Source organism: Lagopus leucura, unplaced genomic scaffold (assembly GCF_019238085.1).
Source record: "Lagopus leucura isolate 7727_CA_CO unplaced genomic scaffold, USGS_WTPT01 Super-Scaffold_100004, whole genome shotgun sequence".
Classification (NCBI taxonomy): domain Eukaryota; kingdom Metazoa; phylum Chordata; class Aves; order Galliformes; family Phasianidae; genus Lagopus; species Lagopus leucura.
The window spans coordinates 12,720,342-12,744,286 of NW_024962264.1; the positions used below are offsets into that span (position 1 = coordinate 12,720,342).

Sequence of the window (23,945 nt, forward strand, 5' to 3'; positions counted from 1 at the left end):
TCACTAATCTTCCTTCTGTAATTTTTGTTTTTGAGAAAGGACACCAAAATTGTCCTCATTCATTGCTAAAACACACCACTCTTGCTCTCAAATAGCCAAGTACCGTTTTCTTAAATGCTATCCTTCAACTCCTTCAACTTCTTTAGAGGATGTTTTACCTTTAACCCACACTGAACCCAAATTCACTGAAGAATCCAAAAGAAACCAAAATCACCTGCTGCACAGTTTGAACTCCCTGCACTGATCTGTCAAATAGATCTTTGCGCTGCTCTGGGAAAAGCTTAAAAGCAAGAAAACAAATAATCTACCAAGGAGAAAACAAACCCTTACCAATTCAGCTCTGAAAGATTGGGTATGTAGTTGATGTCCACATCCTACACCCATGACTAGGCTAAGATGAGGAAACCATGAACTCAAACATCAAAATTTGACAGAAGCTAGCAGACAGAACTTGACAGAAACTTTGTAATCTGCCTCATCAAGCATTTAGATACCATACAACCTTTACTGCTCCATTTTTAAATTAAACTGCTCCCAAAGTGATGCCTCCGGCTTTATTCTGCTAGCCATGGCATCAGAGGCAGATGTTGGCAGTATGACAGTAAAAGCTGAAGCTTCCTATCAATTACACTTTGTTACCACGTAACAGAGGGCAGCAGACAGACAGTATAACAAAATGGCTTCTGACATGGAAGAGCGTATGTAACAAAGGTGTGTCAATGAATTGCTAAATGCAGAACAAACGGCACATGTTGAAATTTATTTATGCTTGCTGAACATTGATTGAGACCAAATAGTGCATTGAGCAGACTAAAATAGAGGAATATGCATTTCAGCAGTAGTGACAGAGCAGTGGGTCACCTCTGCTGATGCAGATTTTCGCAAGCACGGCATACAGGTTCTCGTGATTGCTAGTGAAAATGCATAGCTAATGGTGATAATGACGTTGAAAAACAGTGTTTTGTAGTTGAGAATTTGTTCTATTAATCATTGCTATAGTGCTCTTTGTTGGAGTTCCCGTGGAAATTCATAGGAGGCTTTACTTTTAGAGAAACATACATAGTCCTTCATGTTATTGTAAATGATATTTCAGTCACTCATAACACTGTTTTTGAGAACCTCAACATAAGCAGCTACTTGAATTTCACATGGTTTCTTAGAGAAATAAGAAATCCTACAGTTACATACTTTTTGTATATGCCATATTGATACTGTGTAATAGTCATTAACACTAGTGAGTGTACTCTTCTAATTTTTTACATCAAAATATGAAATCAGAAAAATGTATATAACTGCACAGGATTCACTTCTAATCACTTAACTAAGGTTAACATACATCTCCAGTGGACTTGTTGAGTAGCCATCTTCTAGACATTTCTTAATGTTCATCTAGTTAAGCTTCTTGATAGGTCATTACACTCATGCTTACAATTCTAATCCATTACTCTGAACACAGGCGTCTGAAAAAATTACAACACTTGAAAATTCACAGGGATAAAGGAATCAAATAGGATGAAAACGTAAAAAGTTCTGAGGAATAGCTCCTCTTGTTATAATGTAGTCCTGACGTTAAATCATCTGCAGGTACAGAAAAGAGTTGCAAAACAGCAAGACCTCATATGACTTCAGAGAGTAGATTAAATTAAAAATGGCATAATTATTCAAATTAAAAAACAAAGACATTTGCATGTTCTCATATAATTAAATTGAAATCACTGCTGATGGAAGCAATACAAAACATGCACAAATGGGTTAAGAAAAGAATATCACGAGACCACCAGTCGCCGTTACACACTGTGCAAAATGTTTTTCCAGATTATGAAGTCTTTAAACTTCTGCCTGCCAGATAAGGCAGGTTATCTAAAGGAAAGGATATTTCTTTGTATGCTCTCCTTCTTTTCTTCTTTCACTAGGTTCCTGTTACTAGCTATTCACAGAGGCAAGATATTGAGCAGGATGAAGTTCAGGAATGGCCCTTCTCTTACAACTTCATATTAAAATACTCAATATCTCTTGATATACATCTTGGAGAGTATGACTGCAACAAAAGCTAGAGAAGGGCACTCAAGTACAGCAAACTTGTAGTTACTCTGACATGCAAATAAATTTTTCACTAAGATGCATCTTTAATTTATTTACACTACTGGCCACCAGCCACCTCACTTAACACTTGCAGACACAGCTTAGGGTGCAAACAACTATTTCTCAGCAGCTATTTTATCTAAGTGGCAAGTATACTGAGTAGACTGTGATCAGCATTTTTATCACGTGTAGGGTCTGTGGGCATTTCATGATGCATTGCATATGGAATAAAATATCCTCTTATCTCTGTTTCTAAAATAAATTTAATAAAAGGTATGTGTCCAAAAACCACTGAGCTATTTTTATTTTTATTTTTATTTTTTTTTAAGTAAAAAAATATGTACTGCTTAAAAACCAGTTGATTGTCTTTACAAGCTTTCTCTGAAATTACTTTTCCAAAAAACATACCTGATCACATTATGTTACCAGAATTCTTTTTTCTGGACTCAGTTCTCTATTTTATGAAAACTAAGAATTCAAAAAGGGAGTTGGAAAAAAGCAGAAATTAGTTGCATTCAAGTATTTGGAGGATTATTTGTGGGCACATTTATATGCACTTTAAATTACCACAGTCAGTTTTAGGATTTTTGAACAGCTCACGTTATACCTTGGAGACAAGAACAGACAGTAGCAAAACCTGACCTAAAAGTGTCTAACAACTACAGAGTCTGTCTATTCAAATACCAACAACAGTGCAAAGTATAGAAGATTCCCAAAGTCCAAATTTAAAAAATAGATTATAAATAAATCTGAAGAACAAAAAAATGAAGAAAAACTATGTTTAGCAATGACTAAATTAACAAGATACATCTTAGGCCACCTAAATTCAAAGAACTTGAATTTGAAGGAAAAAATCTCGCAGTTCCCTTTTTTTGTGTCTTCACATTGCTACCAATAGTGTCAAATGCTATAACGTACTTAACAGATTCCAAAACTAAACAGTGTCCAGAAACTATGCACTACTGAACTGCAAACTTGCAAACTAATTAAGAACACACATGCTTTTATGTAAGGTTTAATTAATTGTTCAGCAAAACTGAATGTTCCACGCACTTTATAGTTGAGATAGGATTACACTGTTATGCCACATAGAAGGTAAACTGAAGTGAGCTATTATGCTTTGTAGTCTTCCAAAAGGTCAGGGAGAAAGGAAGTTGTATGTCCCTGTGAATCAGGAGGAGAAATCAAGCTGTTTGCCAGAAGTGAAGGGAGTATGGCATTGCAGTTGCATTACTCACAAAACAACCCTGCTAGCCAAAAGCAACTGTTTGCATATACAGTCCATGATATCAAGTGCAAGAAATCTCTGCATCCTTATCTACTTATTAAAAATCAATAAAATAAGCAAATCCCTTTATGGATTTCCAGAAACAGTATCTAGGGAAAAGCCACATGCACTTGAATCACGGCTGCTGATTCTGAAAACACTGTCTTCCTTTCAAAGACGATGCTCCTCTGACAACAGAAGACGCTGTCTCAGAAATCAACAGCCATCACACTCAACACCACATCTATAGAAAGCAATCAGAAATAAGAACATTCCTTTTCACTTGTACTAAAATCACAGGACCAGAAGCTAAAAGCTGGCACAAATTCATATTTTATGCAGATTAAGCATAAACAAAATAAGTGTTGTCCTTTACGTGCAAGCATCAAGCTCTACAAATAGAACACTAGAAGGCTATAAAGATGAGATGCTAACAGCAAATTCTGGTTACTTCAGTTAAAGGAGAAATTGGATAGAGATTAGCACTCAAATGAGGAATCCTCCACGCACTGTGAAACATTTTATATTTCCTCTTCTTGTTTGCTTTTGTCTGGCTTCACATATAAACACCTTTTTTTTGGCTATTGGTAAACTAAGAACACATTATGTACTCAGAAAGAGTATAATGAATTATTTACTAATCTGCACTTGGTTGAGATGCTTTGACTCTATCTGTGGTTTTGCGATTGTCATAATAGCCAGATTTATAACAACCAAACCTGGTGACTTAGAGTAACAGAGTGGTATAGAAGAATGGAGTCTGCCATGTTCTGTTCTGCTGAGCAGCATACGTTCTCTCCTCCTGTACGCTAAAATTAAGTAGATTCAGCAGCTATGTTGGTGTCCTTAACTGTTTTGCAGACTGCAATTCCAAGCTATGTACTACCAAAAAGAGCTACGGTAAAATTCTCAGAATTTACAACAGCATTATGTTTACAAAGAAATGGAAAGGAAAAAAAAAAAAGATGAGAAAGAAATAGAGGACTGACAGAGGGTGAGAGATAAATAAGAGGAAATAATAATATGGCAGTGGAGGCAGTGAGGAGAGAAGAGTGAAAAGGAGAGCTAATACAAGACAGAGACTTACAATCTCACAAAAGCATAGGATGCCTTTCTCCCTCCTTCAAAGTATCTTAGGAAGAAGGTCTCACTTTTTGCTACTCTTTTCCATGACTTTTTTTAAATGCAAATTTGGTGCTAGTTAAGCCCACAAAAAAGCAACGTAATAAAACCCATCACAATATTAGAAGAAATTAGTTGAAATTAAGAGCAATACAATCATCCCCAATTTCTCACTACTTCCCACTATCAATTCTTCTTTGTTTATTCTTTTCTACACATATTTTATTTTAGTTTCGCTATTTGAATGTTTTTACAAACCAGAAGTTGCTTTTAAAGTAAAGTCTAGCACTACTGTAATCAGACAGAAAAACTATTTAGACTAGACATAAAATACACAGTAATTTGAAGTCATAAAACAACGTCACATCAATGAAAGCACTGACCTTAAAGTATTAAGCTGAGTATATAAACTGGTAAAATTACTACAGCTAAAGCATAGCAACAGTTGTATAGACAAGATGTTTCCCCAGCAAACTTACAAATTGTTTATGACAGCTTAACAAACTCAGAAACCATATACAAAGATGGGGAAAAAGAAAATCTCACTTCCACAGAAGTAATCATACTTAACAATGACTTCAGAAAATAGCAGTAATTTTTTACTGGTCTGGCACACAAAAAAAACATATGCATGCTTATGATGGGAAAGACCAAGAAACTTGTGAAGCTCAACAATTTATCTCTAATGGAAAGGAAACAAATTATGAAAAACTGAAAAACAGGAGAACAATACACTCCCACGTGCCCTCTCACACCCTAGTGATCCAGATTTCTTGAACAATACGATGTTGGTCACTCCGGAAGTAATGCCTCATAAATATTTCCTATTTATTACAACAAAGAGCACAATAACAACATTTCACAAAGAAAAATTCTCAGCTATAAAACACTTTTTTTTTTTTTTTTCCAACATCATCACAACTATTAGCTATGCATTTTTAACAGCAATCAACAAAAGCCTGTATTTCTATACGCTCAAAAAAAATGTGCATCAGCAGAGGTATTCCACTGCTGCTGTTACTACTGCTGAAACGCAGTATCTGCTGTCTCACTGTGCTCATATCCATTCTTTGGTCTCCATCAACGTTCAACAAGCACTGATGAACGTAACAGAGTATTGATGGGAAGGTTCAACCTCTAATGCCATCCCACACCAACATCCACCTCTGACATCACGGGCAAATAGAATAAAATAGGAAGCATTGCTTTTCAGAGTAGCCCTTGTATATTTATTATTCTGAATGCATTTTTCTTTCACGTGTTTTTACAATAAAAATTCACATAAAATTTAATTATCAAAAATGCACTGAAGGCACAAATTCCAAAACTTGGCTGCCTAATGTGTGGAAAGCTTGTTTCCATCTATTTTGAATTTGTTAACTATTTCACTTTTTTTCTCCCAGTATTAAAAAAAATTATAAAGATACAGCAAACAATTGTCGCCTTCTTTATTTTCTCCATATTTCTGTGACTGCCTAAAACGTGTATAAAATTGCTTTATTTTAATTGCTAATATATTTTAATGCCAGACAAGAGCCCCACAGTTTTCTGTGATCACTTTAAGGGTTATGAACCATGCACAGTTCATTTTCAATTAGAAACCTCTATACATTCAGGACATTTGAACAAATGTAGGATGGAGAATAACATCAGATAAAAATGAATAACAGCATTTTGAAAGCTCATTTTTAATTACCAGTTAATATTTTTATCTTTATATTACAAACATCACTGTTCCTTGAGGGAGAGAAGTCTTCCAGTATTGCCAAATTATCTTACAATTTTTTTGTCTTATGAAAAACAACAGCTACCTGCAAAAAGATTTTTAAAACATCAACAATTTTTCAAATATCAAAAAATTTTTCTTAATTCTTTTTGAGTAAGCTCAAAACAAACCTGAAATGCAAGTAAGGAAAAAAAAAAAGAAAAACCTCAGAATGATAGTGATGAACGGTATCATCCACTCACACATGCTTTAAGACGACGATTTGATAAAGAGAATATAATCAGCTAATGACAAGAAATAAGAAAAAAGAAACTCATAGAACGAAGGTTATGTCAGTGTAACAAAGCACTGGAAGCTCCTAAAATATGATTCTCCTCTAAGAGAAATAAGCAACAAAACATTCACGAAAATCACATGCATGAAAATTCAGAAAAACGCCCAAAACTAAATGCTGCATGATACTGTAAGATATCAGCACAAGAAGTCTACCCTCGACAATTCGCGTTTGGCTGGCGCGGCCCCTGTCCGTGGTGCTGAAGTGCCCCATCGGACGGATAGACTTGTTCCGCGGGGTGTCTGACCATGGTGCTGCAAAAACAATGTCGGGAGGCAGGGAATAGGGCACTGTATCACATCGCTTACACAGCCGTGTGACCGTTTGTAGTTTTGTTCCCTCGTTTCGGAAAATGTGTCCAAATAAAACAGATCAACTGTCAGAGAAGATAACTGATCACCTTTATTACCCACAAAAGTCCTTGAAGGCAACTGTCTGTGGGTTACTTGCACCGTGGAAGCGTACAAAATCATTTCTTCACCCATTAAGAAGTAGAAAAAAACCTTACGTTATTTAAAACTTTTCAGTAGAATATATCAGACTATAGTGCATTTCAGTTGGTATTAGTTCCTAGTTCGTGATAAATTTTTGGGTCCAAACAAAGAAAGCCTGTAACAATCCAAAGATTATATCACCGTCCTGGAATGTGAACAAGAGAGCTTCATATGCTTGCACAGCTTTCTTTTAAGTGGTTCTTCAATCCAGATTTCCCAGAACACAAGCACGACCTCCTATTTCCTCCCTAGTCCACTCTCTTTATAGAGAAAGATGACAGACTGGGAAGAAAGACTTTGCTCTCTCACCTAGATTTTGCTTTATAATGGTTTCTTAAAGGGTATCAACACACAAATCCCAAAAAATCAAAACACTGCTTAGGCTACTGCTTCCTGTTTGAATGCTTTCTTTCCCTTAGAAGATTATTTTAACATGATTATGTCAGATGTCAAGCTCTGAAAACCTCTTTGCACAAGCAGGTCTTTGCACAAGAGCTCTAATATACAGCTACAGGAAGAAGAAAAATATCCACACCTGCTTTCAAAGCTTATCCTGTCTTGGTTTGGAATGTTTTTAATTAAGTGCTATCTTTTGTTAAAGGTACTGATGATGAATCTACTGCAAGGCAGTAACAAGGGAACTTGTTGATTCAGCAATGATAAATGTCAAAGTTTTCAGTGTCCAAATTGCAGTTGCAAATGACTATCAAAGTAAATCATCACTGCTGAATCAATTACGGCTTCCTCTTATCTTGTCTTCTCACCTTCTTTCACTGTCCAATTCTGAAAAACATTCTGTGCTTAGAAGGACATTGACTAATTCCTATGAGTTAACCAGCTTTACTTAGCATACTACATTGATTCCTGTATTGGAATATGAGATGAATAAAATGTTATTTTACATCTCCTACATGAAAAGTATTTATCACAGAATGTCTGTAAGCTTTAATGCCCCTGTAGTCAAGTTTTTAAATTTGCAGATGTACAACAGGTGCAGATCAAAACAGCTACTGCTTTCTATCTCCTAGCCAAAAGTAACAAGACATAAGAAAACAAATTTCATGCTCTTTCCCCTCTCTCCCTCCTCACATGGAAAAATATTCAAGCACAAGTTACACAGACACTGAATTTGTGCTCTTGAAATGCACAGCCTGTAACACAATTGAGACTGATATGCTGAAGAACACTCAACAGTGAAGTTTGCATTAGAATAAAAAAACCTAGTCTGATTTGTCATTGCAATTAAAACATACATTTGATATCTTTGGGTCTCACACACCAATTAAAAATCCCATTTTGCTGAAAGTGAGAGATTTGGGGGTTTTGTTTGTTTGGTTTTTGTTGGTTTTTTTTTTGTTTGTTTGTTTGTTTTTTCCCTACACACTCAGCTGGAACAGAAGTAATTACTTATATAAGAGCCAGTATAGAACTGATAATGACTTATCAAGTACTGCAAGAAAATGATGAAAATGAGAATAAAATACTAGTGTATACACATGTAGCTACGGTGAAGAGAAAATAAGATTTAAGAATGACATAATTTTCTTCTAATACTGCCAGTTTATGATCGCACAAAAATTTTAAAAGACAAATTATCAACAGCTATTTGCATACAAGATCTTATAACAAACTTTTGAGAATGTAAAATCATGCTCTGATAACTCAATGTATTCCAATTATGTTCACTTCATTTTTTTCCCTTATTCAACTCCATAAACACATTAAAATTTATTGCTTCCAGTGAACAAAGAAAAAAGTGTGCTTCTGAATGTGACACATTCTGGTGGGAAACAGTGTCTGCTGTATAAATAAAATATATGCAGCTATACATATAATATGTAATACTCTTTCCAAACCATAGTGACCTCTTAAGAAATAAACACTGAAGTCGAAGCAGTGTAACAGACTAGCAGTGCACTCCTGGTATTTGTCAGGAGCGTTTGTCAGACTGACAGTAATATTAACCACAATCCATTTCAGTTGCTTTGGTTTATCATTGTGTGACTGATGTTCAAAACAGTTCCATAAGAAATTGCTTAAATAAAGTGTTGGTTTAACCTACGCACTACAATTCTTTAAATCTTTACTAACTGAGGCTGATATATTAACAAAACTGTTATTCATGTTTGTCACTTCACAATACATAACGTTTACTTGCAACTTCTAAAGAAATACTCATTTCTAATTTTCTTACCATCAAAAAAAAAAAAGTAAAAATACCTTACATCTTTACTACAAGATCAGAATAATTACTTAAGTCCCACAGTAGGACTGTTAAAACCATAAAAAGTGTTAATTGAAATATATTTAAATATTCTTAAAACCTTTAACATCCAAAAGCATAGACAAGCTATAATACATAACTATCACTTATTTTGAAGCATTACTCTAAAGGCAATTGTATAGCAATGGAAATATCACAATACAGTCAAACAGTTTCATCGTTGAAAATTAGCAAAGTGCTGATGGTTAATATTTTTAGATAGTTGTCATGAATCCATCATCCAATACAAAGCTTTAAATTTAAACTGTGTAGTTTATACTGTTAGAAATGCCTAAACACTAAACCAAAACCTAAATGTCTACAATTTGAGATAGGTATGACGAAGATTTCCATTACGTATACAGGCACGACTTGCATTCTTCTGGAAAAGCAATTAAGAGTTCTGAGATAAAGTTGCACTCTCAAGAACTATCAGAACATTCTCAACAATCTTATAAACATATAATTATGTTAATAAAAAAAAAAACACAGATCAAGATAGGGTGGGTTTACTATCCAATTTCTTAACAGAGTCAAGACTGGTATCTAACCTAAAGTGAGAAAAACTGTTCTACTTTGCATTTAGTTCTACTTATGCACCTATCTTATGAAGGGCACATCTTTCATGAAAAAAAAAAAAAACAAAACATTGAGGGAACTGTGCTTGTTTAGGTTCAGAGAAGAGAAGGTTCTGGTAGGAACTCATTATGGCCTTCTAGTACTTGAGAGAAGCTTATCAACAGGAGGGAAAGCAACTTTTTACACCATCTGATACTATCAGAACAAGGAGCTTTAAATAAAAAGAGAGGAGAGTTAGGTTAAACGTCAGGGATAAGTTCTTTAATCAGAGGGGGGTGATGCACAAGAACAGGCTGCCCAGAGAAGCTGCAGATGTCCCATATCTGGAGGTGCTCAAGGCCAGGTTGGATGGGACCCTCGATAGCTTGATCTAGTGGGTGGCAACCTTGCCTATGATGTGGGGTTGAAACTAGGCAGGCTTTAAGGTCCCCTCCAACTTAAGCCATTCTGTGATTCCATTTCAGGGTTCAGAGAGAAAGGTAAGGACTACAGTGCCATGTGAGTCGATAAGTTTACATGCTGAAATACAATTAAAAGATGATCCTCGGAAGTATAATAGCTGGGCAGTCCTTTTATGTCTTGAATTATTTTATTAATGGCATCATATTTTCAGTAGAATTTGACAAAAAATTAATGGAAACAGAGATTGCAAAAAATAATATAATCAATGAAGTCATTATTAACATTTATTTTATGTACATTTATTTTATGCACTAATTCAAGGTACACAGAACTGATGTTACTCATAAGCTTTCAGTTTTTTTCTAAAATGTAATTCAGCCAATCACCAATTCCTCTATATAGGTGATAAATAATTTTAAAAAAAGTGGTAGTAAACGAACAGGTAGGTAGTATGAAATAAGATCAAATTCCTGGACTTTCACACAAGCTTAAAACCAAACAATATATATGACTCTTTCCTTGTCTATAGAGCAGCTTTGAAAATAGTGCTAGAAGAATTCCATGGGTAAAGCTCTTTCTGCTACACCACAGACTGAGCAACAAATGTCTTCAAACTTTGTTTTTAACTTCTTGGAAACAGCATTATTGCTTTTAATTATTCTTCTCACAGAGAAATTTGTGGGTTTTTTTTCTAACCATTTTGTCTGCTTTTTGCAATTTATCATCTTTGCATTTCATCTCAGTATCACCTCAGCTCTTAAATTTTGCAGAGTCATGTTCCTCATGTTCCTATATTTTGAACTATTAAGATTCCTAAAATTAAATCTATATTAGCGATAGGTATTTTTAGTTGTAAACTCTCTTCAGATTTTTTCTTTTTTTTCTTTTTTTTTTTTTTTTTTGGCCTGGAAACTACTAAGAAAGCATTCATTAAATTCTAATAATTTCTTATTAAATTACTTTATTTTAATTACTTTAAAATATTGTTTACATATAAAAAATTGTTACAGGTCAAACCATGTGTAGGTTTACCCATGATTATAGTTGTGTATCAGTCAGACATTCTGAGAAAGCACTGAGTTCATGACAAGTCAAACATAATAATATTATTAGAAAATATTACAATGACAGTACCTCAGTACCTTTCCATTTTGGACTTAAAGTATTATTTATGCGCTTTCGATTTCTATCTATAATCTTCAATAGATCATTGTATATATCATATATAATAATATATAGGCAAAAGGTACCAAACAGTCAGAATATATATATATATATATATGCACACATATATAAACAGAAACATACACCTGCAGATACATATATGTGTATGATGGATGCACTTTTTAAAGTTGAAGTGCTAAATCTGAAGTGAAAAAACAAACTTTCAGATTTTCAAACAGATCCATGTTTAGCTTCATCAATAATTACCTAAAAATAACAACTTTAAAAAACTGCCTTCATTTTTTTTTTATTGCAATAACATCTTGTATAGATAATGTTTGTTAAAAGAACAAATTTTAAATAAATTTTTTTCTTTATGTTTTCCACCAAAGCAGCAAACACTGCAGAAGATGTGAATAAGACTGAAAATTCCTGTAATGATTAACAGAGAGAAAAATAAAATGTATGACAAATACCTTTGACAAATCTCTGAAGTTGCTAGGAAGCGTAAGGTCCAACTCATCTGATTCATAGTTGGTAAGAACCCAAGGGAAAATAGGATACTGATTTAAATCATTGTAAGTGCGACCTGACAATGAAAAACAACAGCCGGAATTAAGGGACTTCCGCTTAACTAAAATATCAACCTCTGAAGATAAAACTATATAATTTTATGAGCTCCTCAAATGAACCGTAATTTATTTTAGATCCTTTATCACTTCAATGCTCTACTTTGCTTTACAGAAAGGATAATTAGAAAGTTTTCAAATTGCTAGTATTTAAAACACTGCAGCTCATCTCACTTCATTTGTTAACTGTTTTGCAAGCAGCAAGAGTGACAGTTAAATACATTCATTTCCTATGTACTTTTCCTTGCTTTGTCATTTTGTCTTCAATCTCTAAAATGAGAAACCTAAAAAAATGGAAATCCAATGACTTCTTTTTACACAAAAAGTTGAAGCAATTTTCACTATGCATTAAATTCACTATGTGAAGGAGCTCAGGATTTTTGGTTGAAAAAATCACTCAAATAACCATCTTATTTAGGGAATCCTCGTTAAATTGGCCTTGATCTTTGGATATGCCTACGTGTAATAGAATAAAAAATCTGCAAAAAAACCCCCACCATGTTCTAGAACCAGGTTCACATGCACACCTTAGTGAATCCGTAAGATGGATATAATCACCTTCCTCCAGTAAAACCAAATATATCACCTACACAATACATACACACATTGCACATAACCAGTAACATAACTTTTTTTTTTTTAATCCTGTCTTTGGATTCTGTCACAGAAGTTCATTCACATGAATACGTTGTCTTGATTTTGTCTGCTCTTAAAAGACTCAAGTGAAAGGCTTTTACTTCTTCCCAAGGGAGATTATTTTACAATCCATTCTATCAGGCGAATGATAGAAAATTTTCTATCAGAAAAGAAATTTAAGAGTCACTCCAAGTTTTTTTTTTCCATTGTTTTCTTACACCATTCCATATTTTTCCATTATGATTTGCAGAATTTTTAAATGGTATAGCTAGATCCTTTCTTTCCCTTATCAGTTGGTTATGTTACACGTTTTTCCTTATTCAGGATTAAGGATACTTGACATTGATATATTTATTATTTATTTGTTTCAAATTGATTGTCTTTCACTTTCCCACATTGGGCAACTAGATTTTTCCTTTTTCCATAATCTTTTTTTTTAAATTCCTTTAAACGGCAAATGCCAAGAACACCAACAGCTAGAACACACTTCATTATTTCAGTAATACATTAAAGCTGAAAAGATTCATTCAACTAGAAACTGAGAAAATAGTGTCATGATCAATGTCAAACAGAACTTCCACTACTTCAAAAAAAAAAATCTGCCAGTATCCTGGCATCTCTGACTTAATGACTGACTGCAGAAACTAGCAAAACTGACCATTTGTATTTGAAGCCGTTAGCAGAAGCAGAGGCATTTGCTCTACAGGCCATTTTAGAAAGAGCCCAGTCTGAAAGCCAATTAGTAGACCATTAAGCACTGTCATCACCATGGAAAAATGCTTCAAGTAAATGTAGGAGGAATTTATGAAGTTATTATTCTGAAGAAAATTTCGCATTGGAGAAGTTATTTGTTCAAAGGGAAAAACCAGCAGTGCCTCATGACTGCTGAGACTGACACTGCTAACTAAATGCTTCCATTCATGAGTTCCACAGTAATTTGTGTTACCTGCTATTGTGTTTAGAAACATCAGGTATTCGAAGTTGGAAATTTCTCGGTGTTGCCACCGCTGGGTCATATGGGAAGCTTTGAAAATCTGTCGTGGACTAGCCAAAGAAATGCGTCTGAAAAACAGAAGTACACATTGGAGACAAATAATGAGAAAACCTGGAGGATCTTCATTTTTTACTTAAGAAAATGTTAGTGGCAGTAGAACATTTCTTTTTACTAGTTCTATGCTACATTTCTATTTAAACCAAATGCAATTTTGGATACCTGAAGCTTATATACTTTAAATGCAGGAGGAAATCAATCCAACTAGAAATGAGGAACACTTCAAAAACTACTTCCATCAGCCTCAGTGAACATCAAACTACGCTGCTGACTTCAATCCTGAAGATACCTGGTAAAAAAGCCCAAATCATCTACTACAAAAAAATGTAGCAAAGTGAATCATAATCTTCAGTCTGGCAATCCAAACGCAAAGTCTGACAGAGAAATACTGATTTTTCCACTTAATCAAAACAAATCTGTACCCTGTCCTCTAGAGCAAAAAGATACACCTTATCAATCCTTCACATGCTGTTTAGCTTATGTCAGTCTACACATGATTAGAATATCCTTCTGATTAGGAACAGTCATTTTATTCTGCATTTAAATAATACAGAGAACTCAAGGATGTTACAGTCAAGCAAATGAAACTGAGAACTCTGAAAAACTAATCAGTACTACAAGCCATCTTAAACCAAGCTTACATTTCAGTGTAAACAAGGAGTCCTATTTTCCTTACGTACATTAAGTCATATTGACAAAAAGATGATACCTTCTATGTAACAGACAGAAATCACAAAAACAATCTCAAATCCAAAGTTTTTAGTTACAATAACACATTCAAAAAAGCATGCAGAACAAACAGGGATGTTTTGTAAAGCAATAGGTATTAAGGCTTTAAACCATTGGTCGGCTTGACGAAAAACAAAAAACACTTAGACCTCACAGTTATAATTAACGCAAATTGTTAAATACCTGGTCTGAGGTAGTCCAAAGGTAGCCCCAATACCAACCCGAGGGAGACAGTTAACCACTTTCTTTACTGTTGCTTGATCAGGAAAGTTGAACATGACACCCACTGTGAACATAGGAGTTGAAATACGATGTTACTTGGTATTACTTATTTCAGCCTTTCTACGCCAACAATCAGGTGCCAAACAGATGGAAAACAAGACATGCTTCCTTCAGATTACTGTCAATACACTTGCATATAAAATTTCTTCTATTTTCCACTGAAAGGAATTTCAAAAGAAATTGACAGTTTTACACGTTTCTAAGGCCTGCAGTTGCTCTGCTTTTTGAACAGAAGTCAAACCTATAGGTATATACAAACTAACTAGGATTAATTTCAAAAAGGGTAGTTTATATGTAAAGTAGCTTTATGGGTAGACATTTTCTACATATATTCATTTCTCAAAATATTATCTTCATACTTTGTGTGAAATAACAGAATTACACTAATGAAATAAGAAATCAAAAATCTGAACTACTTAATCCAATCGTGATCACCAGGAAACATTCCTTAACTTCATGAAGTGCAACTAGAGGGTCCTAAGTAAGAAAGTGTTTGTGCACATTATGAATATTCTGGTGGACTCCCAGACATGCTCTGCAAGATATGTGTCTGATTCCTTAACAGTTATGTTCAAGATGAGAGTTTGTTTTAAACAAAGACGGTACTTTCTGACTGTCACACTAACTGCATTAAATATGTCATCCTATAAAACATAAAGATTTCAGGACAACAATATCTAATATTACTATAGAGGAAAAAAAACAATTATACATTTGCAAAGTGTCCTCTTAGGACCTACTTTATTTGGTGTTTTCACAACTTAATTTTTAAATATTCATTACTGGTACAAAAGCAACGTGTCTGAAGAATCTTAGTTCAATCTGTAAAGACAACATGCAATCCAAACTAAAATTTACAAGGAGATAACAGCAAAAGAAAATTGTCCAAAATCTTAACTCTTCATATTTTGAGTGAATTTTATGTGTGTCTGAGAAAGGAGCTGACAAGTGAAAAAAAAAAAAAAAAGTTCATACTCAAGCAGGGTTAAGCCCAAATTTATTTCTTGGAGTTACACTGAGGAATAACTGACAGCTGTGCTTCCCTGTTTAAATATATATAATATGTATTTGTAACTCCTATATATTACATACATTTATATATATTACGTAATTTTATACATATAATTCTAGAGCTATCTAAGCGACTATGCTTGAAAATATTAGAATACATTAATATTATTCCTAGAAATAAAGAATGAAGCTAAATCAGTCACTGATCCAGTCTGCTAGTGAAGTTCTTTCATTCTGTTTTCTTACTTGGTATAACTAATAATTGCTAACCTTCCCCCAAGGGAGGAGAAAAAACTTCAAGCATAACAGATCAGAGGTAGCGTATGCCTTAAACAATAGACTTCAGGGGATGCCAAGTAAGTATGTGGATATACGTGAAAGTGAAGTATTGCTAATTCCCAATTATCACGTCTGAACGCGATTCCTCAATGAAGGAAAAAAAAGAAGGAAAAACAAAAATCGTAATTCAAAAATATACTAACTTAAATATTGAGGCACTTAATCCAAAACTCTCTACTGCTTATACAGATCCCTAACAAAAAGGGAATGAGTAAGGAGCCAAGGAGAAAGAAAACGTCCCCAGAATCAATCAAGACTTGATATTTCTCTAAACTCACAATACCTCTATTTGCCATGAATATCTCCAGCGCTGTATTTTGTAGAAGATAGCGTCGGGAAAAGATAGCTCGAATCTCTGAAAAAAGCCATTTGCCATGGAGTCCTTCTGTATATGCCAGAATCTAGAACAAATTGAGCATGTGAGAGAGTATGCTTGAATATGCTATCAGCATAAGTAACACGTTTTTATAGAGAAACAGATGCATAAGCATGGATTCTACCAAATGCATCCAAAACCTACAGCAAAATTAAAAAGTTGCTCATATTTAAAAGAATGCTATGAGGCATGGATTTTTTTAGGTCTAAATTCAACTGTTTATACCAGAACCTCTTAAAATTTGCCCTTATTTTTCCTTTAAGGACAATTGACTATCTTTACGGGAGTTTCAGAAACAACAAGAAAGGTCATAAAATACAAAAGCGTATTCTGAAGTGAACTACTAGTACCATCAGATGTATCCACACTCAATTTAGCATTGTAACAAGAGAAATGCAACAAAAAAGAGAGTAAAAAATGTCTTTAAGGAAGAAAAAACATTCCTTACATTTATCGTTAAGGCAACATTCATTAATTCTGGAGGTATAAAGGTTGTCTGTATAAGAGGTTAAGTATCATTTTGTCAGCTAAGGTTAAATACAAACCTGCAAATGAACTCAGCATAATCTCTCTATGGAGTAAGCGGTTGTCAAAGTAACTTGTTACAATTCCTGTCATCCCATTTGACAGACACAGAAGCTTAGTCTGCCTTCACAGTTCAAACTAATCTCATTTTTAGTCCGCAGCCACTCTGTTTCTTTGTTTCTTCACTTTTTCCTTTTCATTTCAATGCTTAATTATGTAAGTGTTAAAGGACGGCAACACTGGACACCATTGGGCCTCAGATTAACAAAGCACAAGCAAAGGAAAATATCTGAAATTTGTCCATTTTAGTAAACACAAACACTTTAAACATAAACCCAGCACAAGAGATCTAAGTACAATCTTTCACCATCACTCTTAGAACAATTTCACTTAGCAATATATTGGGAAGAAAAAAAAAAAAAACTAAAAGAGAAGTGAAACTCAAGCCTCTAACATAAGCGAGACTGGTTTTGAACACAATGACTTGTTTATAGGTTTGAAACTAAGGAAGACTTTGCCTTGCATGAGCTATTTGTTTGAAGACAGAAGAACTAAAATTAAGTGTTGCATAGCACAGTGTAAAATACAGTGCCATATCTGCAAACTTTATAAAAAACAACTGGGGAGAACCAAAAGCAGCAAGTTTACTAAGCAAACCATCTTCCACATCTTCCCTTCCAGTGCAACACACAACTTCTCCTGTCCCAATACTCCATGGACAAAGAAAGAAAAAAACGCATCCTAAGTATCTTTTACAGAGCACAGCATACAAATAGGTGACAAAGGAAACAAAGTTGCAGGGCCTGCGTACAAAAATGTCTTAGTACTTCTGCTGGTATTCCTTCATATTAAGACCTGAAAACTGGAGCTTATAATTTCAATGATTGTTTTCAGAGACAATTAGGAAAGTCTTTCTGCATTTCTGTAATAGCAATTGAAACGACTGACTGTCACTATAAATCAGAACACTTCATATTCAAACTTATTAAGTAATTACTTATTACTGTAAGAAAAATCAGCATGTTGAATAATTATTACTTTTACTCTGTGGGTCTGACATTTGTAGAGGCAGCAAAAACACATGGCCAAAAGCCCTTTGTTTTTATTCTTTTTTTTTTTTTTTATTCTTTTTTTTTTTTTTTTTTTTTTTCCCCCGAACCAAAAGGAAAAGCAACAATTTGAAATTAGCAGAGCTAGCTTATGCTGCGCGCCTCATACAGCCATGGTGAAGTTACCAAACACCAGGATTTACAGCCCAAACTTGGATCGCACTGCAGGCACGATAGCCGTCCCTGCTAGAGCAATTCTTCAGGCCGCTCATTAACAGCCGTTATCAGGAGCGAGAGCAGCTGAGGCCTAGCTGAGCCAGGCCTCCATCCCCAGTCGGAACAGTAACTGCCTGGTCCGCAGCTTCACTTCAAAGTCTCTGGAGTTCAATTAAAACTGGATTAGGTGGAAGCAGCCCTTCTTTGGGACACTCTGTTCTCTGAACCCCTCGCACACTGACAGCACCCCAGACAGAGGTCTAGCCCTCCAATGAACCGGTTGCTATGGAAACTGCATCATTACCATTGCTCTGTGCTTAGCGGGCCCAGCAGACAAGATGAAAGATCCAGGGCACAAACGCGCTGCTTTCATGTGTATCACTGAGGATTCCTTACTAAAATCAAATTCAACCTTTTATTCCTTGCCAGATAGCCGATTTTATTAACAGAACCTACTAGCTGTAGAAAGTGGCTGGCTATTTAAATTTAGAATTTTCATATTCATAAAGGGATTTTTTTTAATTAGTGCTACCACATCTCATAATTCCAGTTTCAAAATTACAACTTGCAAAAACTACTCTTGTACATACCCACTTCCTTCCTTAAGCCATACAGCACAGAAATTCTGCTCAAGAATTTAAGACCAACCATCTTATTTATCCTTCAGTACAATGCTCTGAGTTCACTTCTATTTATTTTCATTATTTGTCAGCTCTGGTAATAGTTATGGACCAACATCTGAAACAATCTCATGTAACATGCACAAACAGAACTTCCTTTTCCACACGAACAGATATTTACACAATTTCAGTTGATTCGAAACATCAGACTGGAATTCAATCTACTGCACGTTTCATTTATTTCAAAAGATACTGCACTCTGCAGGAGGAAAGACAACTTAAACAGTCTGCCATAGAAGTAAAGAAATGAACCATGTCAGGTTCCACAGTTCCAAAAATCTTATTACACAAACTACTCCATGGTGAAACCTCAGCAAACCAGATGAAGAAAAGGCATGACATCACTATTTAAAATCCAAAACTGATTCTACCTTTGCATGAAGCTCTTATTTACTTCAAATACTAGAAATGACAGCCCAAGCTAGCAGCCAGTCCTTACAGTCCTGTTGCAGGCCCCCATGCTACCTGGCAGAAAGAAGCCCACTGAGTGCCCAACAGGTGAAGAAGAGCCAGCTTCAACTTCCACTTTGAGGAGACTGAAATCAGAGTTGCATGGAAACTCAGATACAATAGTGATGATTGTTAATTAAAGTCATACGTAAACAAATCATTTCCTAACAATTCATAGTTGGGTTTCAGCTAATTTTCTAACATGAAAATGCTCACTTGGAAGCTATTCATTGTACACTTTTGAACACAAATGCCCCACTTCACTTTTCCTTCAAAGCCCCCTCTTGAACCCTGATTACAAACTATGTCTCTTGTAACAGATTACACTAAATTGTTACAAGATAACACCTCCACATCTGCCTCCTGAATGAGAAAAGCAGCATTTTACTGAGGACTGGATGAACATTTTGCTCTACATTTCAGGCAAACAAATCAGCTATTATATATTCTCTTTTAGAGAAAAGTATTGATCTTAAAAATGTGAACATCCTAAAAGTAATTAAGTCTGCAAATGGGTTACAGAAGTGAAATTGTAATTGAATAATTACATTACTTTAACGTGCCAGTCAATTTAACTGCTGTGAGTAAAATAAAATCTAAATAGCTTATTTAAACAGCTGATGCATATTCGTGCATTTCACAACAGCTTTTCTTGAAATCTTTTCCTAAAAAAGTTATGAAGCACATTAAGCTAGATACAAAAAAGCAAACAAACAAAATGCTTCTAACTAGCATTTGATTGCAGCTGAAAGAGAAGGTACATAAATACAGTCTTCTGGTAGCATTCTAAGTCTTTTGGGATCGTTTTTGTTCAGGAATGCAAAATTACAGCACGTAGAGGACATAAAATCTGATTCACAGTTCAGTAGTAATCTGGATCTCCACCACAAACTCAGATTTGCAAATGTGTCTTCTGATTCTACCATCCAAACATTACGTGGTTTCTAGCTGTAGCATCCACAGTGAACGGTCTTACTGTACTCTTGCCTTAAATACATCCAAAATTAATAATATTAAATATCCAAATATTTTTAAATAAATCTCAAAGCTTATCATTTATTTTAGAGATCTTGAGAACAGTGATTAAGATGTTCTCTTTAAGTAATAGATACTTGTACACATAGCCCCTGAAATCCACGCTCAAACAGTAGTCCTCCATCCAGTCCCTCCTGTGAGCACAGTCTGCTACACAATCCTGTTCAGCATTTTCATGGGTGACAAACTCAATTAAACATATTCATTACTTTAATGTTCCACTAGATGGTTTTACCCAGCATTAAAAAAAATTAAATAAATAAATAAATACTCTGTGACCTTTGTATCGATCACAGCAAAATGGCTTATGCCTGGGTGTGGGTGGTGAAGGGATTGGAGAGGGGGGTGGTAAAGGACTCTTATGTTTTCTCTTCCAATTACTGGAGGAGATGATAAAACCACAGCAAATGATGTATCAGCTCATTTTATCTTATCGCTTTGGGGCTAGGTGACAACGAAGTTCATATTTCACTGGTTCCCATTGAAGATTGTGAAAATTACTTGCCCTCCTGACCTGAAATTTCACTAGAAGACAGAAATTTCTCTTCTGCAAAGTAATGCAATTTTTCAGATGTCAACCTTTAGCCCACCTTTAAAAATTAATTTCATTTATATTAACCAATGATATTGATATTTTCATAGAATGCTCTTTGATACATGAACCACAGACTAGCAAATTGATGTGCTTTAGAAGGCTAAAATTATTTTACCTGAAGCTGCTGGGGACAGATAGATTTACCACAAGCTGAAATTCTTATTTCACAGTACGCTGTTTATACTAGCCTGATACACTTCAAAACCTCTGGATCTGTAAATAGCACAATCATTAGTTATAACTTAGCAACTACTCTCACCTATAGAATAGATCTAAAAATAAAAGTTATATATAAAACCACAATTTCTGTGGAAATGAATAACGTCTGTCACAGGCCACAGATCAGTACACGTGCGATGACATGAAAAATACTTCCCAGATGATTAAAATAGAGGATGCATAACCATACTTTCTCTCTTTATCCTGATGCTAAAGCTGTATTTCAAAGTGAAAAAAAATTATGCAATGCAGATTTTCTGCAAGCAGTCTTCCACTAACTGCAGGTAAGTTTCACCAGGATCACCAAGAAAAAAAAAAAAATAAGGAAGGCCTCTATCCATAACAGGTTTCTTTCCTTTTTTTTTTGACTACGAGGTTCTCAACATTCTTTATGCACTAATAAATCATTAAATACTGTAAGCAAAGTTGGTACCAGCTATCTTACTCCTTCCCACTACGTCCAATACTTCATAATTTCTTTGTCCCTTTTGATCACCTCTGCTAACGCTTAGATTGAAACATCAACAATGGTTCACTACCAGAGGCAGAAAACATTTGACCATAATGGAGAACAATAAGATCCAATTGCTAAAGGCAGGACTATAAGTTAAATTACGCAGCCTAAAAAGCAGAAGTTCAACAAGAAGAAAACAAAGGCTTGAGTGCCTTGCCAAGCCCTACAAAGATAAGGATAAAAGAATTTTCCTTTATTTGGGAAATAAAACAGCAGATTCATGACGAAACAGAGCTACAATTACAATAATTCATATAATCTTGGAAGAATCGACTGCTGTCTTGATTTAGTGAACCCGTTACATTCTGATTTCTTAGTAAGGATTTGCTCACCAAGAGGAAGATGCACAAAGCTCACACAACCGAGACAGCGTGCCACAATGAATTAACTCTAAGAATTTCCAAATGATTCAGATAGCATCTTCTGAAAAAGTGGCTATTTCAACTCGTGTCCACTCTCAGATTCTCTGATAAGCATCATTAAAATGGTGCAACTAACACGCGCGCCACAGTTCACATCTCATGCATTTACCAAAGCAGCATACATGAATGGGGCTGTATGGATTCCAACCTACTTGTATATCATCATTTAAATTAACCAAGGATGGAGACACTCTTATGAAAGCACACTGGTACACACACATCTAGATTCATACTTGTGTGTATACATATACTGAAATGTTAACACGAGTGACAGACTACATAATAGCGTATCATACACAGAATGCAGAAATTACCATGCTAAATCAAACTCAGTGTACATATAACCCCAGCATTCTGTCTTTAGCAACAGCTAGCAGAGCAGGCAAATAAAATAGTTTCCTTTTTTTTTTCCATGACATCATAAGTTTTAATAATTGTAGAGTGCTTTTAATCCATTCTAATTAAGAATTCTGGCTAGTCTTGATGTCCACATAAACTGGTAGATACCATAATTCCTTAGTAGACAGCATTAAATGTGATGACTTATTTATTTTGTGTCAATGAATTTCATCATTTAAATATATACTGTATAACCACTAAAAAAAAAAAAAAAAAAAAAAAAAAAGCTACTTTTATTTCAGTTTGCATGTCAAGAAAAAACAAGTACTGAATGATGCAATGGTGCATTTCAGGCTAGCTGCCCCAAGTGAGACAGAATTTTGGGAAATCACATTGGGAAACCTCATTTGCCATTAGTTTACCTAAACAACCAAGGAAATCCTACTGAAAACCGTTACTTAGTTTTACTTCAGATCTCCTGATGAGTTAATAAAAAAGAAAAAAAAACACAAATTCAGATTGTGATACTCTAACAGTAATTGTTTTGGAAGTGTTTCATTACTGGTAAAGGGATTATAAAACAAAAACCCTTCTTAAACTTCAACCTCAAAGCTTTTTTATGTTCCCTAGCATTTCACACTATTAAGCAATAAATAAATAAATAAATCATGAGGTAGTATGACCACAACCCAAATTTTGCCAAGAACCCCATATCTGATCATACAAAAGACTTCATAATGGAAATTAGAGAACAGATGAGCCTTTAGACCACAGTTTATGAGGAAGACACTCACTCAGGTGTGTTTCTCTGAAACTACTCAGTGTAATGCCACAGTGAGATAGAAAACACTGTAATAAGAGCAGTGACAAAGTCTTGAGCTACAAAAAATGAGAACGAGCCCAAATGCATCAGCCACTTATGCAGAAATGAAGGAGAAGATCTGCTTACAGCTAGCAAGCCCCAGGAAGACAGATATATCCAGCAAAAGACATCCTTGCCTCCACCGCCAACCCTTTAATGAGGTCTAGGAAGGGGTGGATCCTGGCTTATCCCTTTCTGCTCACTCAGGTACATTGCATGCACCTGAGCTCCCCTGGGTTGGCCCTGCCTTCCCACCAGGTGTTCCATCACTGCTTCAGGCTGTGCCATAGCAATTCCACTATCCTCAGTTACTAAAATCCTCTGGAAGAACACCACCAAGGACTACTTTCAGTAATTCTACATCTTAATTCTCTAATATAGGACATCTTCGAAGGATCTCATGATCAGGATTTTTTTTTCCAGAAAGATTTTACACACCAAATTAATCAATTATTTTTGTTCCTCATATAAGACAAGTGCAGTAAAATTACAGAAAGCAAGTTGCAAGGATGCAGCTTCATCATCAATGATTAATCACTCACACTGAGATAAC

General features: G+C 34.9%; 1 protein-coding gene across 4 annotated transcripts in view; it reads right to left on the reverse strand.

Annotated features, from left to right (window-relative positions):
• LRBA (LPS responsive beige-like anchor protein) overlaps positions 1–23,945 on the reverse strand; it is a 367,079-nt gene that overhangs the window by 105,500 nt on the left and 237,634 nt on the right. For all 4 annotated transcript variants that reach the window (XM_042870631.1, XM_042870632.1, XM_042870630.1 and 1 more), the window contains 4 exons: positions 16,394–16,511; positions 14,662–14,764; positions 13,645–13,760; positions 11,910–12,022 (listed from right to left, as the gene is read on the reverse strand). In XM_042870631.1, coding sequence (XP_042726565.1) covers positions 11,910–12,022; positions 13,645–13,760; positions 14,662–14,764; positions 16,394–16,511 — 450 coding nt within the window. The remainder of the gene's footprint in view (positions 1–11,909; positions 12,023–13,644; positions 13,761–14,661; positions 14,765–16,393; positions 16,512–23,945) is intronic.